At 38.0% G+C, this 16098-nt stretch overlaps 1 protein-coding gene across 1 annotated transcript in view; it reads left to right on the top strand.

The window, feature by feature from the left end:
* Window positions 1-15648, top strand: part of lrmda (leucine rich melanocyte differentiation associated) — a 245806-nt gene extending 230158 nt beyond the window's left edge. The window contains exon 7 of the mRNA XM_046833916.1: window positions 14081-15648. Coding sequence (XP_046689872.1) covers window positions 14081-14160 — 80 coding nt within the window. The 3' untranslated portion in view covers window positions 14161-15648. The remainder of the gene's footprint in view (window positions 1-14080) is intronic.
* The last annotated feature ends 450 nt before the right edge of the window (window positions 15649-16098 follow it).

The raw sequence follows: 16098 nt of genomic DNA, 5'->3' as shown, positions 1-16098 counted from the left end.
TTTATTTTTCTTAGGAAGCACTTTAAACACCCTGTTTCTGTAAAAACAAAAGATCATTATAAAAAAGAGTAACATTCCTTTTAGAGGTGATAGTAGAGATAGGTAATGACTGTGTGGGGCGCTGTGTGTTAAAATAAATTTTGCGTCGCCTGTTTGTATTAAGGCTGGGCATTGATCCACTCCAATCAGATGCGCCTGTTCCATCATAGTGACACCAGCCTCCTAGCCATGCACTTTGAGTGTAGATGGGCACCCCTACCTCTACCCAGGGCACAGCCTCGTAGTTCATGAGCACAGCTCTTGTTCTTTTCTTTCCATCCCTATTCCTCGCTGTTCTCTGTCAGGGTGTCATGTCGAATCACCGTACAGAAACGAGCTCAGCAGCCCCAGGTACCAGTCCAACAAGCCTCAGATGCTGAGCTGAAATGAATATAATAACGGGCATCGTAAAATAGCACGGGACACTTAGCAGAGACAGGAAGAAGAAGAAAAAGAAGTGAAATAAAGTGTGTGTGCATGCGTGGGTGTGTGTGTGGCTGTGTATGTGTGTCTTCTTCAGGGGAAACCAGAGAGCAGATGCGTGTCCCACAGTGAGGCAGGTGCAGTTTGTCTCCTCTGCGATTGAGGTGGGAGCCTCGTCTGTCAGATTGGTATTGATATGTGTCACTCTAGGGAGTGTCAGGTGCTTTATTTAAGACAGCTGGGAGCCCATGCTCTCGCGTGATAATTGACGTTTGGCTTTAGGGGAGATTAGGCTGGTTTGTGAATGTAGCAGAGCAGCTGATGCAGCGGTCATTGTGTTAAGTGTTGTTTTTCTTGTGAGCTTAAGATCATCGTAGTTGGATTTGATGTCTGGTTTATTCTTCATGCACATGTTTTGCATGCGTGTAATCTTGTAAATTTGTGTTTATGTTCACTGCCTGCTGGCAGGATGAATAGAAACTAATCTCAGTTCATATTCTCATATTACATTATAAGTAGTACAGTATGGCAAAGTTCACAAAATAGTCGAATATTACTATGACGACTTTTTTTTTTTTTTTAAACAAAGTGATATAAAAGGCTTTTTTTTTCTTCTTTTTTGTTTTTTACCACGAAGCAGAACTCACTTTTTTTTTTTTTTTTTCTCTCAGGGCAATGTGTTGTGAATCTCGTCTCCTCCTTTTACAGTCAAATGACCACTGTGATGTGTTGACATGACTGTTCACTATTCACTTACATGCTTTGGTGGCTGTATTCGTTTTGACAGTAATTACAAATGGCATTCACTGAGGAACCGTTTTGCTCGTTGATGCATGAAGTCTATCACATCCATCATGATTACATTTACTAACAGTCCAGAACCCAGATTTGGAGTTCCATCTTTTATCCACTATAAAAGCTTTACATCGACTCTGCAGCCTCTGTAGAGGATTAAATATGACTATATATTCCAGCTATTCAAATTCATAACATATTTGTATTTTCTTTTTTTATTGTAATGTATTAGACTACACCAGTGCTTTGCTTAAAAGTTTCAACAGTTGCAGATGCCATTTGGTTATGATATGTCCAATATGTTTCTGATTGTCCTAAATCTTCTGCTTCTCCATTGTATAAAGTTAAAATACATTTATATATAATACTCATAGTTGCTGATTTATTTGCAAATTAATTAATTTTTAGAGTCTAGTTTGCTGAGCTCAAGTTAAGCTCAATGATTTTCATTTTAAATTCTTTAATCAATGTTTATTTCATATTCAGGCAGCTATCATTAAATATCTTAGCAAAGGAGAACCTGAAAGCTATGTAAACTTTTTCAGTTAATTTAACTGTTTTCTGAGCACTTGTGCGTGAGGGAACTGTTAATGGACCAAATTTAGCTATAGTTCGGCTTTTAAAACAATTAGGGAAACCCCATTTATGAATAGTTTCATGATATCCCACCCAAGACATGCAATCTTGGGGAGGTGGTAGCTTAGTGGTTAGGGTACTTTGGTTAAGACTTTGGATCTAAAAGACATGAGTTTAAAGCCACACCATTCTACCACTCCTGAGCTCTTGAGCAAGGGATATAACCCTATATCTGCTCAGTTGTGTGGATGAGATAAATGTAAGTTGGCATAGATAAGGGCGTCTGCCAAATGCCGTAAATGTAAATCCACTACATGTAAAAGTTGTAAGTCTACAGAGTAACCTAATTATACAGTATAAGAATGATCACATGCACTCATGTATTTAAACATTTTGTCTGTGGACTGCTGTGTTATATACTTTCCCTCTGCTTATAGTGAATTAAACTTTGTACACCGTCTGGAGTTTTATTACATCATCTACCTTTGATTACTATTTTGTGCTTTTGTATCAGTCATATCTGCAAATGAATCAAATTATGAAAACTTCTTAATATTGCAGCTGTATGATGTCAGCAGGAAATCACATGATTGGCTTGTGTTTACCTCAAAACATATTTCTCTTACATAAGGTCTGAGGTGTGGTTCGCAAAGAACCACAAAAACACACCATACTGAACTAGTGTAATAACTCAGATATTCAAGCTGCAGCTGTGTTGAGCAGAAAAACATCTGCACATGCACAAATTTTGAGGAAGATGAGGCACAACAGCAGAAGACCACATTAGGTACCACATCTGTCGGCCAAGAACAGAAATCTATCAGGCTATCATTCAGTTTCTGATCATATTTACCTCAGGTTTTAGTTCTTGGTTGGCAGAAGTAAAGCCATCCACCTCAAGGTTTGAAGTGTTGTACATCCTGTGATTTTTTTCACTCATCACAGTTGTAAAGAATGATTACCTGAGTTTCTATAGTCTACCTGTCAATTCAGACTCGTCTCTCTCGTTCGCTTCTGATCTCTCTCCTAAAAAATGTTTCGAAGGGTGTTCAAATGGTGTTTTTCTTTTTTGCACCATTCTCAATAAACTGGAAGAACAGTTCTGTGTGAAAATCCCAGACTATCAACAGTTTATTAAATACTCAAACCAGCCCATCTGGCACTAACAACCATGATGTGGTTAAAATCTCTGCTTTGTCGTACATTTGTTATTATTGTGTAGATATCAAGTGTATTGTCATTCTGTTTAAAAGTTGGCTTAATTTAAGGATACAGGAAACCAGACACTGTCATTTCATCTTCCTGCGCCATGTGTTCTGTTCACTGACCTCTTCACGTCCACTCTAACTCATTAATTTAATTGATGTACCACTTCTGCATGGACAGGCTACATATTTAGAACATCATTAATTCAACCTTGCCTCTAATGTCAGAGAGATAAGAAGTGAGGTGATTTTTCTCCAACTACTAATACAATACAGTGGCCCTGGTGAAGCCTGTCAGATAGATTCAACTCTAAATGAGCAACTTTCCAATTAACCCACTAATGAGACTATTACTGAATTCAGCTTGACTGCAAATTACACTTTTTACATTTTGTTGAGGGCTTGGCCACTTATCTGTGCTTTCCTTTTTAATTAGAAATTGGTTTCTAATGATGACCACAATCAGTCAGCTTTGGGGAATGTACAAACTAGAATCTTATCAAAATATACTTAATGTCATGGACTAAAATGGCAATTGAATCATAATGATTAACCAGGTCATTTACTCACAGTGGTTATGTGGAAATATATAATGTGTTTTTGTATCTCACGAGGTACCTGCTTCAATCTCTAATGTACACTAAATGCGATGAGCGCCAAGCTGAAAAGTGTTCAGTACGCTGTCTTAGTCGTTCACAGTATAGGCTTTAGAATCTGTACTGGTGCTGACACAAACAGCGGGTAGGATTCATGTGCAGAATAGCTGCTAGCTGTGGTGTACGTCTTCTTATGATAGACCAGGAGTTGTTCCAAGAAGATTATGGCTTTGTAAACTGCGGGAACACTCCGCCTCAAATGACTATTCCCTTATCTCCTAGGCCCAGAGCTACTGTACGCCTCACACAGACCTGCTCTATGAAGAATAAATGTCATTGAAATTAATTTTGCCAGTCTTGAATTAGGTTGTGACTATAATCTCTTGCTTCAGTCAAAATTTATGTTCCTAAGAATTCAATTTCCTCCTCATAATAACTTGGAATACAAAGAGTGATAGGCCTTTATCAGTAGAGTGATTTGAGGACTTTATTAATGATGACTGCCACTTTCAACTCATAATATTTGATTCTGGCATAATCCTGAAAGCTCATGTTTTTTTGTACATCTGGTAGCTTCACATCATGGATTGCACATCTCTGAAAATTACATCGCACCCACTTGCATTCTACTTTATATGTAGCGCATTTTTCCTTTTTAATTAAAGATCATCAAATGCCTAAAAAGCAGACATGTCTAAAGGAACATAATAAATCATACAGTGTTAGATAGACTGACCAAAACTTCAGAGATAAAGATTAACATTCAAAAAAAGTTAAACTGTACTTATTTAGTGGTTATTTATTTATTATTGATGGTCTTATTGGCGTTACAATTTCACTTATAACAGTACTTTGTAGCCAGCTTTGCACCTCCTGTATGTATGTTGTTATGCATATGTGTACAGTATGTGTTATTTTAAATTATGACATGAATTATTCAGGGCCTGGGTGGTGCAATATCAGGAAATAACTTGACACCTGAGGCATCAATTCAGTCTTCTGAAGCCTCAGAAACGAAGTTTAATCGAGGTTGTTATTCAGTCAAATTTCCACAATATTATTGCTCTTTGATTGCACTTAATACTGCTATTATACCTCTATATACCTCTTCTTCAATTTGATATAGTCACTATGGTCAGAATACTGTGTATTGGCAGTATTTATATTTCCTTCGAATTTGTATATATGCTCATTTAATACTCGCCAAAGATTCATAAAATAGCATGCGATATACGGCAGACGGCATGATCAGATTCCACCAGTACACAGTGAACGTTATTTGCATTAATAATATTAGTTTTATTAATTTGGTTTCGCAGCAGCATTTCATATTTCCTGTTTCCTGAAACCTGCAGTCTGATTTGTATGCAGTGCAATTTTCAGCTCCCACTCCCCAGCCTGTGCTGGATTGAAAAATAGCCTGCATTTTCTTGATAGCCCATGTGGATGTAGGGTATAAATGGCTAATGAATTACAGATGAACATTGACGCAAATTAATCTTCCTGATGTCCCTGGGTTATATGGCAACCATTTAAAAGTTTAATCAATACGCTGAAGTTGAAAACATGCAGGTGCTGCAGTTGTTTGGTGGTAATAAACATCACAGCGAAATGGGGAGGCTTGTGCCCAATGCATGCCTCATGATGACAGTTATTTATATTTAATGGACTAAATATTTTTTATTGAAAGAGAACAAACATCAGCTTAAGTCTATAACATATGCATTCAGCATCGTTCTGAGAACTCTAACAGATTACTGACATTCCTCTGGCTATGGACACACCTGCTTGTCATTGTGGCATCTCATTTCATTCAACACGGCATTTCTATCCAACACCGATCTTTCCATCAATATCTGCTAGAAACCTTCAGCTATCAATTGATGGCTAGCTAGCCTTCATGAAAAGTCTTTGTGATGGTTTTCCAGTCATACATGCTTGCTCTGTGTAACTTCAGAAAGATCAGACCATGCTTATCAAAATATAAACAGCTTCTTGTGAAGGCACTCATCATTTTATTGCTATAACTCAGTGTTTGCTGCATCACCAGCATTCACTGTCAAGCCTCAGCAGAAGATCCATTATGTTAGAGCTTCTTGTCTCCAATCAGCTAAAACACACATCACACCTTGTTTCATATCACTGGCTCGCAATAGCTGCAGGTTCTGATTTGTTTCGTCTTTGGTTGATTGCTGGGATTTCATAATTAAATGGGTCTGCTGAAACCATCAAAATCTCCTCAGTGGGTCAGTAATGGTGAAATTAATTACCCAGCTCTATTCACACTATAGATTCTTTCACGGTACTTTGGGGTTAAAGCTTTTTTTAATACATAACATGAATAATAAAGTAAATAGAATTGTATGCTTTAGTAATGTGCGTATAAACTGTGTTCCACGCAGCTGACAATATTTCGAATGTCATTATAGTGTCAGTTTATATCAAATTGCTTGGGTTAAGAGAAAGGTGTACCGTACTTTCCGGACTATAAAGCGCACCCATATAAAAGCCGCACCCACTGAATTTTACAAATATTTTTATTTTTAACATGAATAAGCCGCACCTGTCTATAGTGTCTACACTAATGAACTTTACACAGGCTTTAACGAAAGACACGTTACACACGGTGTTAAGGGTGAAATATGTTGCGCTTCCTTTAGGAGCATAGCGGTATTTTGGGAATAGCATGCCACTGCATTCTTCCGCTATATCTGCGTGTGTTCAAGACAAGGATTATGTCCTTATTATTTTCTGATGCTCATTTCTAAGTTTCTTTGACTAACCCTTAACGCTGTTGCCAAGAAAAATAAAAAAGCACGAGTTTTGGAAACCTGTCTGTGCTTATATGATTTCTGTTGCAACTGGAGTTAGCGAGTTCTCCCTTCACCCAGACTCAACGCGTTACAACGGCTTGTATCTAAACAGTAGCCGACCAAGAAAGTCATTGTTCACTGTCTTCCTCCTTCCTTTCACAACTATTTCTCTCGGGAGTTTATCTTTTGTCATCGTCGTGCGTTTAAAAATCACCCGATGGAAGTTTTTTCTCCCGAAGCCGTGCAGCTCAGAACACAGGTGAGGTGCGTTTTTCGTTCCGTTCGGAAATTTCATTGGTGTAATGTTATGGGGTTCAGTTTTTTGGCTTGAAGTTTGTGAAACCGGGAAAAACCCAAAAAAAAATTCATAAATTAGCCGCTTCGTTGTTTAAGCCGCGGGGTTCAAAACTTTGTCAACCAGTGTTCATTGATAGAGAATTAAAAGCAGTTTTGTACTTTGCTCTAGATTAGGGCATTACATTTACTGAAAGACAATGAACACATTAAATTAAAAAAAATTTTATTTAGTTTTATTTTTGGCCTCTTCTACATTCTGCATAGCATTTCTGTGTAAAATAGTCCGCATTATTTCAACATACCCCCATGTCTTAGCTCCAGACATTTAAAATCATGATTCATGTAGCACACTCCCAAAAGAACTACACCTCATCTCAGTAGGCAGAAATGGCCTCCCATCTGTGTCTGTCTCAATAGATTGTGGTTCAGTGGTTCATCATCAGATTTGGACTGAGAGTAGCTGCCCTATAGCTGCACATAGGTCTATTTGACCTGAAACCCAACAAAGCATCACTATCTCTTATTTCCCTCATGATTAAATAAGTGACATTATCCTGGGTCCTAAATTATACTAAATGTAATAAGCTCCACTTTTCTCCCTCAGTATAACCTTCCCTCTCTCTTATATGAGACAGGAGAATGCAGCTGCTCGATGAATATGTATTTGAATATTTATCGCTTTGGTTCACTGATATATCTTTGCCAGTACTGTGACTTCTGAAAGACCTCTTGGTGGTCGAAATACAGCACAGAACACTGCTGTCAGGAGGTTGTTAAAAATACCTTTTGGTAATGTTGTTCACATCTTTACTTCCAGCAGAAATGTTATTTTTATTTTTACATTTAAGACTAAACTAATACTGGGAAGGATCCTTTAAAAACAGCCTGGCATCGATATTCCAAAAGATTATGGAAACATTCTTATGGTTCCTGTTGACCAGACAATGTTGGTTTGCACTTTTGTCAACCAAGAACAGAAGGCTAAAAACAAAACAAAAAAAACTTCGACGTGGTCCCAAAAACATGAATCCATAAACCCAATCAGCCTTGTGTTAATATTCCTATATTATGAAGGTAGTGTTATAGTGTGGAGAATGTTTTCTTGGCACACTTGGGGCATATTAATACCAGTCAGTCATTAATCACAGACTATTTGAGTATAATGGCTGACCATGTGCATCTCTTCAGGACCATTTAATGTCTACAGATTTTAAATGATAATGCACCATGTCACAAAGCAAAATTGTCTTTAATAATTTTTTCCTGATCAAGACAATGATCTTAAATGAATGTTTGCATTATCTTGTAGAATTAACACTTTTTTTTAGGCTAATGAAGCTAAATTTATCAAAAATCCTTTACATGATTTGTTTGTAAACACACAACAATTGATGAACAACGTTTTATATATATATATATATATATATATATATATATATATATATATATATATATATATATATATATATATATATATATATATATATACAGTACAGACCAAAAGTTTGGACACACCTTCTCATTCAAAGAGTTTTCTTTATTTTCATGACTATGAAAATTGTAGAGTCACACTGAAGGCATCAAAACTATGAATTAACACATGTGGAATTATATACATAACAAAAAAGTGTGAAACAACTGAAAATATGTCATATTGTAGGTTCTTTAAAGTAGCCACCTTTTGCTTAGATTACTGCTTTGCACACTCTTGGCATTCTCTTGATGCCTACTTTGAAGAACCTACAATATGACATATTTTCAGTTCACTTTTTTGTTATGTATATAATATAATATATATAAACTTTTGGTCTGTACTGTATATATATCATTATTATCATTATTATTTTATTTAGCCTTTAAGAACACCTTTTTACCAACTCATGCACATGGCTGGAGTAGGAAGCTGTCAAAAAGGTGCTATAAACATGTAATTACACAACACAAGATGTACTAAGTACTAAGAAACTAAGTATGAAAAATCCTCCAGGTATGGAGACATTTAGGACACAATTTGAAATGTAGTTAAAATATAGTTTTCTATTTTGAAAAAAAATGCAGGTCATGTTTTTAATGCACAATTTGTCCACAATGCAGAAGATTCTAGCATTTAAAAAAAAAAAAAGGGATTGTAGTCATTGTTTAAAGCATAACATTTGCAGCGTATGTAACGTGCCATTGTGACTTTAACATTGTTCAATCCAAGCAAAAATAAAGGTCATGCAGCTCTCAGGATCTTGCAGTGTGATTGTAGAGAGGATTGTTGGAGAGTGTGTGGAGGACTCTTGTAGTTTGTAATCAGCTTTGAGAGTGCTGAATGAAGATGAGGGTGAGGATTATAGACCTACCTTTCCACTCCTGTCAATTATCTTGTCCTCTAAAAACCACCAGGTATATTTTAATAGCAACAATGCTCTTGGCTGTTTATCTGACAGAAAACACATCAAACTAGTTTGTTGATAGCTTGACCAGGCCTGTCTTGTTTTTTTTTTTGTGAATGTTTTGTGTAAGAAATACCATGTGCTGATTTCTGCCTGTTTGTTTTTCCCCTTCCTGTCATGTACTGTAAGCATACAGCTGCCAGTTTTCTTTACTTTTCAATATACTTGCAATAAGAATGCAGGCCAGTGGCACTTATACAAACTGTATTTTTTTACATTTGCATACATAGCCTTTCCATATTCTTATACAGCTGTCTTATTATGCTTAAACTATTAAATAAAACAATACTTTTTCTTTTCAGACTTTTCAAATAACCTTGACCACATCTATAATATCCTGTACACTCATAATCACTATTACATTTCCATTTGGAGAGGCATGCGATTAAGTAAACCAGAAGAATAAGACATTTAAAGATACCTTTTAAATACAACTAAATTTGAAATACACTTATGCACATTCAGATGTCAACAATTGCTTCCTGCAGTCTGCTGAAATACCACAGTCTCATGTAGTACTAACACTTAAATATTCATCTACCTTCTTGGTCTTGGGTTTTAAATTCTTGTTATTAATGATTTGTTTATCATGTCTGGACTGGCCTGCCTTTTTTCAACTCATTTTTTTTCCCCAAAATGTGTCTTCTGTGTTTTCTGAGTTTAGCACGTAATGGAGGGTCCAGGTGCAGGAAACTGGCTGGGTGTGCAGTATGCAGAGTTCTCTGCACTGTATCACACTTCACAATGACTGCCAGTTTATGCTGAACACACTCTCCTTGTCTCTGGCCGAACCTCGTTTTTTTCTCCAACTCCACACATGGCTTTCAGTGTGAAGCCGCCAGCAAGAGTGGACATTTCACAGGCCTGCTGTCTGTCCACTGCTGCCATGAAAAACTAGAGCGTGATAAACCTCTAAACCGGCATCTACTCAGCTTTAGTCTCCATCATCACCAAACACTGAGCCTGCAGCAACTCATCAATCACAGAGCTTTTATTTATTACTGTATTTAAACAAATGTCAGGTTCATGAGTTTTGGTTCCAGATGTATTATAGCTGTGTCTGCCTGTGTGCCGGGATTATTCACTTGCGTCATATGGGCTACAGGCCTGCAGGAGACGCTCTACTAGAAAACCGTGCTCTATATAAGCCAGCTGTTGGTGGTGGTATGTGATGGAACTGTGCTCACATCTTTGGCAGATGTAATGTATATGAAGTAATTCAAGAAATAATCCAATGCTATCATATACTTGCAACCTAAACAAATATAATACAGGACACAAACAGACCCAAAATATATATATAAAAAAAAAACCTGATGTAGAGAGGCACTTTAAGCTATAGAACTTAACATGCTCACACACACACACACACACGCACACACACACACATACACAAACTCACTCAGAGACAGGTATGTGGATATGAACTCCTTATCTGATCAGAGCAGACAGCTCCTCACACTTCACTGTTTAAATCACCTCAAGTTGCTCGGACAGCAGAACTGAATGAGTGTGGCTCTTTACAAAAGTCCAAATTTAGACTGACTGAGCTTCTCCCTAGGCCACTGGGTCCAGCATGTAGCACGTTCCTCCAGCCGACATGAACAGGTCCTGGCACTAACTCACTGAGAGAGGAGGATTGAACGCCACACTGCAGCACCATGTCAGCCACTGTTGCTGGATGGGGGAAGCGGAGAGAAATAGCAGAAAGAGAGAGAAAGAGAGAAAAGGAGAGAATGTCAGGTTTGGTTAGGATCCAGGCTGGCGTTAGAATATGCTTGGCACTAATATGCCACCAGTATCTGTTTCCTCATCTCTGTTGTGTGTCAGTGGGCGATGCAGAGGCCTGTCTCTCGCCTACTCTGACGGTGTCTTTTCGGATTATGTTGGCTCTCCGCTCAGAGCGCTGCCACCCTTCGCCCATCACTCAGCCGCTGTGTTTGAAGCCTGCCCTTTTTTGTCATTAATGCACTTGATGTCTATTTAAAAACTGCAGTGAGTGTGGTATCTGTTTTCCTGTCAGGAGATCATTGACAGCATTAATACTACTTGTCCTTGCCTCATTTACTAAAGCGCTGACACCTAGTTGTATTCTACCACATCCATCAAGTCTCTGTCTCTCTCCTCTCTCTCTCTCTCTCTCTCTCTCTCTCTCTCTCTCTCTCTCTGTCATTTCTTTCTGCCATTTCATGGCTGTCCTGTTTTAAAACTTCTCTCCCAGGCTATGCATTCAGCTCAAACAGTCTCACTGAATAGAAGGAATGAGGAGGACATTTTACAGCAAATCACCTAACTGGCACCTTTTTGGGTTTTTTTAGCCATGAACTGTCTGTTTTCTTGTGAAGGAAGAGTGTAAGCCATAGGCAGAATCCTACCATTTTAGCCTCATTATACACAGGGAAATCATTTCTTCCTCCTGATTTTTCAGGTAAGAACAAGGTAAGCTGGACATTAAGGTGGCACGAGGATGTCACTGCAAGCACGTGGCTACAATGTGAGTTAATGGACGATATGGGACTCTGGAACAGCCAGGAACCAGAAGGCATTTTATATGCCTTTGAAATTACATTGTGTTTGTAGTTTGTTTGTGTGTTTTCACTTGTGATGCTTAGTTAAATCTTTAAACAGAAAATTTCCCTCAAATCATTAGATTGTGATACCATGTTTGAAACAAGACAGATTGTCACCACTGGGTGAATCAACCTCACAGCATGATATGTATGCCTGCTGATTCTGAAGAAGGGTATATCCTTCTGTCTCTGCCTTCCCACAGTCTGTCGCAGAACACACACACACACACACACACACACACACACACACACACACACACACACACTCATTAGAGCCGCACAATTGAATCATTATTAAAAGCGATTAGGTTATGCGTTAACAGTATGCTCAAGTTAGAAGAATTAAATAGATTTTTCACAACATTCAGGTCTGTCCATTCATAGTAAATGCATGATGGAAGATTTTAGCATTTCTTCCTCTCTGATAGTGTAACCCTACAACTACTGTTCATGTAAAGAAACACATTTTGAAACCTCTTGTGCTATGTCGCTCTTATCTGTGAGGAAATAATCTGGGAATTTAATGACAATTCAGGGCTGCATCCCAAACCACATACTATGCATTAAGTAGCATGCCTGAATAGCAATCATACCATTTGTGTAATTTCATTTTAAGCAGTGGGGTAGAATACTTGGGTTTGCTCAAGCTTTTGGATATAATTATCTGCTTACCTTCCACAGAAGTGTTATGAGAACAAAAGCCTTAATATTACCAGAAAGTTTGAAATGCGTAAAACAACTGACCAACACAAAGCATGCACTGTTCGCCCGTAGCTGAATTTTAAAAGTAGCAAAGTGCAGAGAAACCGAGAAAACAAGCCAAAAAAAACACCCGTTAGCCTCTGGCTGCCCTATATTAGCATGCTATCTGTCAAAATTATACTCCCAGAGAATGAACAGTGTCAAACAACTTGCTCTTGAAAAATATACCCATAATTTATTAAACACACTCTTAAAACCGATAGCCAACTAGCTCAAACAACTGGCAAATGATATGTATTTCCCTAACAAAGTTTCCACCAAATTACAGAACAAATAATTGCCTTAACATTTCAGTAAAACTGTAAAAACTCCATCACGTTTTAATTTTCTTCGTATATTATATTAGACTCTCACTCTCATTCCTGATCCTTTCATACTCTTAACACATTTTCTCTCCCCCTGATTCCCTGATTGGCTGTTACTCCTGCCGGACACTGTGTATCTATGAGTCTTCAGCTGAGGCATAATGAGGGCTGAAATATCTGTGTATGTGTATACAATTTCTACTAATTCCAAGCTAACAGCACTGACTGGGATTTAGTAATGACTCAATGATTTTTAAAAAATCCTACACTCTGTGGCTTTAAATCTAAATATGATATTGTAAAAATGTTGAGTGGCCTGAGAAAACCTTCTACATTCCTTTATATATATATCCAATATATATATATAATTCTGTTCTCACACTTATACTTTAAAGTCATGTTTGGATGCACAAATTAATAGTGCCGAGTTTTTGGTTAGTTGAGACAGAGGGTAGTTACCTGAAACTCTCTGTCCATGTATTACTTGGATACTGTGATAAAGACCTTTCTCTCTTTCACACACACACACACACACACACACACACACACACACACACACATAGTAGAAGGCTGAGTTTCTGCTGCTTGTTGTCTAGACAGCACCCTCAGGCCAAATGTTGTCTTTCTGGTGTTCTTAGACTTGAGATGGATGCTCTGTCTCCCCTGACACACCGTTCATGCCAAAATTTGAGTGTGAAGAAGACTGATTCAGAAGTCTGGATCCTCGGTCTTTGACAGGAATATATATAAATAGAACAAAACTCTGCAAACAAAATAGCATTCAAATTTTTCTTAACGGCTAAACTATTGGGTGTCTCCTATTGAACGTGCAGTAATCATTTTTGTATTTTAACTGACAAAAGTAGTGCACATGTTTTGCTGTGTGCTCCCATTGTAATGTTTTTTAATCTAGTACTGTTCTGTATTTATATTGTTCTTATCTTTTATAAGTAGTATGTTATTGTAAGAGTATATAAGAATATCAAATAGACAATGTTGCAAAATACTCAGGGCTCCTGAGACAGTGTCATGGCTTTCCCCTATAGTGAGTATAGCGAGTAAAATGAAAGTATTGTACAACACTACATGTAACAAAAGAATATTAAACGAGTAAAAGAGTAGTGAAAAACTTAAAGATAAAATCATGGCATCCTTACTACCAGCTATTTAACAGTCTTTATTACATACTACCTTATAATCATCATTACACATTTTTTCCCGTAATAAACAACATTCTGATTTCTTTTCTTTTGGTTTGTAGGGGTGTTCGCCAAGTGCCGTTACATCTACTATGGCAAGCATTCAGAAGGCAATCGCTTCATCCGCAATGACCAGCTCTGATGGCAGGCCAGGACAAGCAGCGGAGCTTTATAAAGATGTCTTCCTTCGTATCTTTATTAATATCCACAATACCACGTGCAATTTAAGCAGCTGAATACAGCCCTGAGTGTGCCATCCATGCCATCTCTCATCTCTCGCACTCTGCCTGAGTCGTGCCACTCACACTGACATTATTGCCTTTAACCAGCCCTAACACACATGCACACACACACACTCACTCAGCAAGTGACTCTGCTGACAGCTACTGCTACATGATGGATTGCCATATCCAAATGCTACACTCTGCAGGTCAAAGGTCACACCTGAGGCTGCAGTGTGCCCATGAGGACACACAGGATGAGCCCTCCTCAAAGTCAAAGCTAAAGTTAAACACACAGAAACACACACACACACACACACACACACACACACAGAGACTGTTCATTCCACATATTCACATCACTCAGTTTCTCTTAATGTACTTCTTAACTCATTCAGTGCTCATGTCTTTAAGTGCTTCTCAACTGGTTATACTCTTCAGAAATGTTACTCAAATAATTTGCTTTAAATAAGTGTACATTTTTAACAAAAAAATAATGAACTTGTATTCCCACATTTATGATGTTTATTGGTAAATGAAGGGCATTTACAGACACTTGCACTGTGGCCTTGTGTGTTCATGTATACATGCAGTGATATGGTTTTGTCTGTGCGTATATGTGTGCGCGCGCGTATGTGTGTGCTTGTGTGTGTGTGTGTTTGCGCATACACTGTGTGAAGTTGGTGTGTTGCGGGGGCAGATGTTTCCGTGCAGGAGCCTGGAGGAGCTGGGAAAGTGCGTGGTAATGAGCTTTGCTCTCGTTGCTTGGGTCCAGGAGAGGGAAGAGAGAGACAGGCGAGACGGAGCAGCAGGACTGAGGGGAGGGAGAGAAGTCAACAACTTCTTCCATTCCACTTCTGATTGCCTCCTCATGTGATATGCAGACAATTTTAATGACTTGCTCTGTAACTTTTGTTTATAAGAAGAAGAAAAAAAAACAAACAGCTTTTGCTGCATTGTTTCTGCAGTGGCCTTAACATTTAGGTAGAGATTTAATACACTCGAGACATGTTTATCCACTTACATTTTTATTCAATTTGTTTTGTAATATGTATCTTTGTGAATATAGTGTTATGCATTTTTATATAGAGATTTCGAGACAAATAGCAAATTATACTAATTACACATTATTTACACAGTAGTAACCAAAGATACTGTTAAAATATTAATGGTTTAAGAATATCTATCTATCTATCTATCTATCTATCTATCTATCTATCTATCTATCTATCTATCTATCTATCTATCTATCTATCTATCTATCTTCAAATTTGTTTCTGATTTGTAAAGGACATTGTCATTTTTTAGATATGTCTTATACACTGTGTATAGCATTGTCCTGTACAGAGAGAAATATAGTGGTGGATGTAAAAAAAAATAAATAAAAAAACAGGTGAAGGCAGAGCTCATTTCTGTGTCCTCTCCATCCTTTGCTTGCTATCAGGAAAAGGACACACACCACCCAGTGAAATGATTCTTGTGATTGCTGGTCAGGTGCTTTATGTATGTGTGCCTTGTGTGTTTGTTAGTTTTGAGTGTATGCGGATGCAAAATGTGCATCATGCTGAGATTGTGTTTACACAATGGGTTTTGTAAGTGTGTGTGTGTGTGTGTGTGTGTGTGTGTGGGTGTCTCCTTGGTCCTATGAGACTGTGCCTGTGCACTGCTCCTTGTTGAGCTGCCGGAGAGCATGGTCACTAGTGCGGGCGTTTCTAAATGACAAGGTTTATTTGTCCGTGTTGTGATATGTTCACAGGAAAGTGCCAGTGACAGCCAGAGGAGGCAGGAAGAGGGAGCCACAACAAGTCCCCCCCTTCCTCACCGCACAAAATGTCATCTCTTCCCTGGCTGGCTCACCC

Source organism: Silurus meridionalis, chromosome 2 (genome assembly GCF_014805685.1).
Source record: "Silurus meridionalis isolate SWU-2019-XX chromosome 2, ASM1480568v1, whole genome shotgun sequence".
Classification (NCBI taxonomy): domain Eukaryota; kingdom Metazoa; phylum Chordata; class Actinopteri; order Siluriformes; family Siluridae; genus Silurus; species Silurus meridionalis.
Note: the sequence above shows the minus strand (reverse complement) of the source record. Positions and strands in the feature narration are given on the sequence as shown.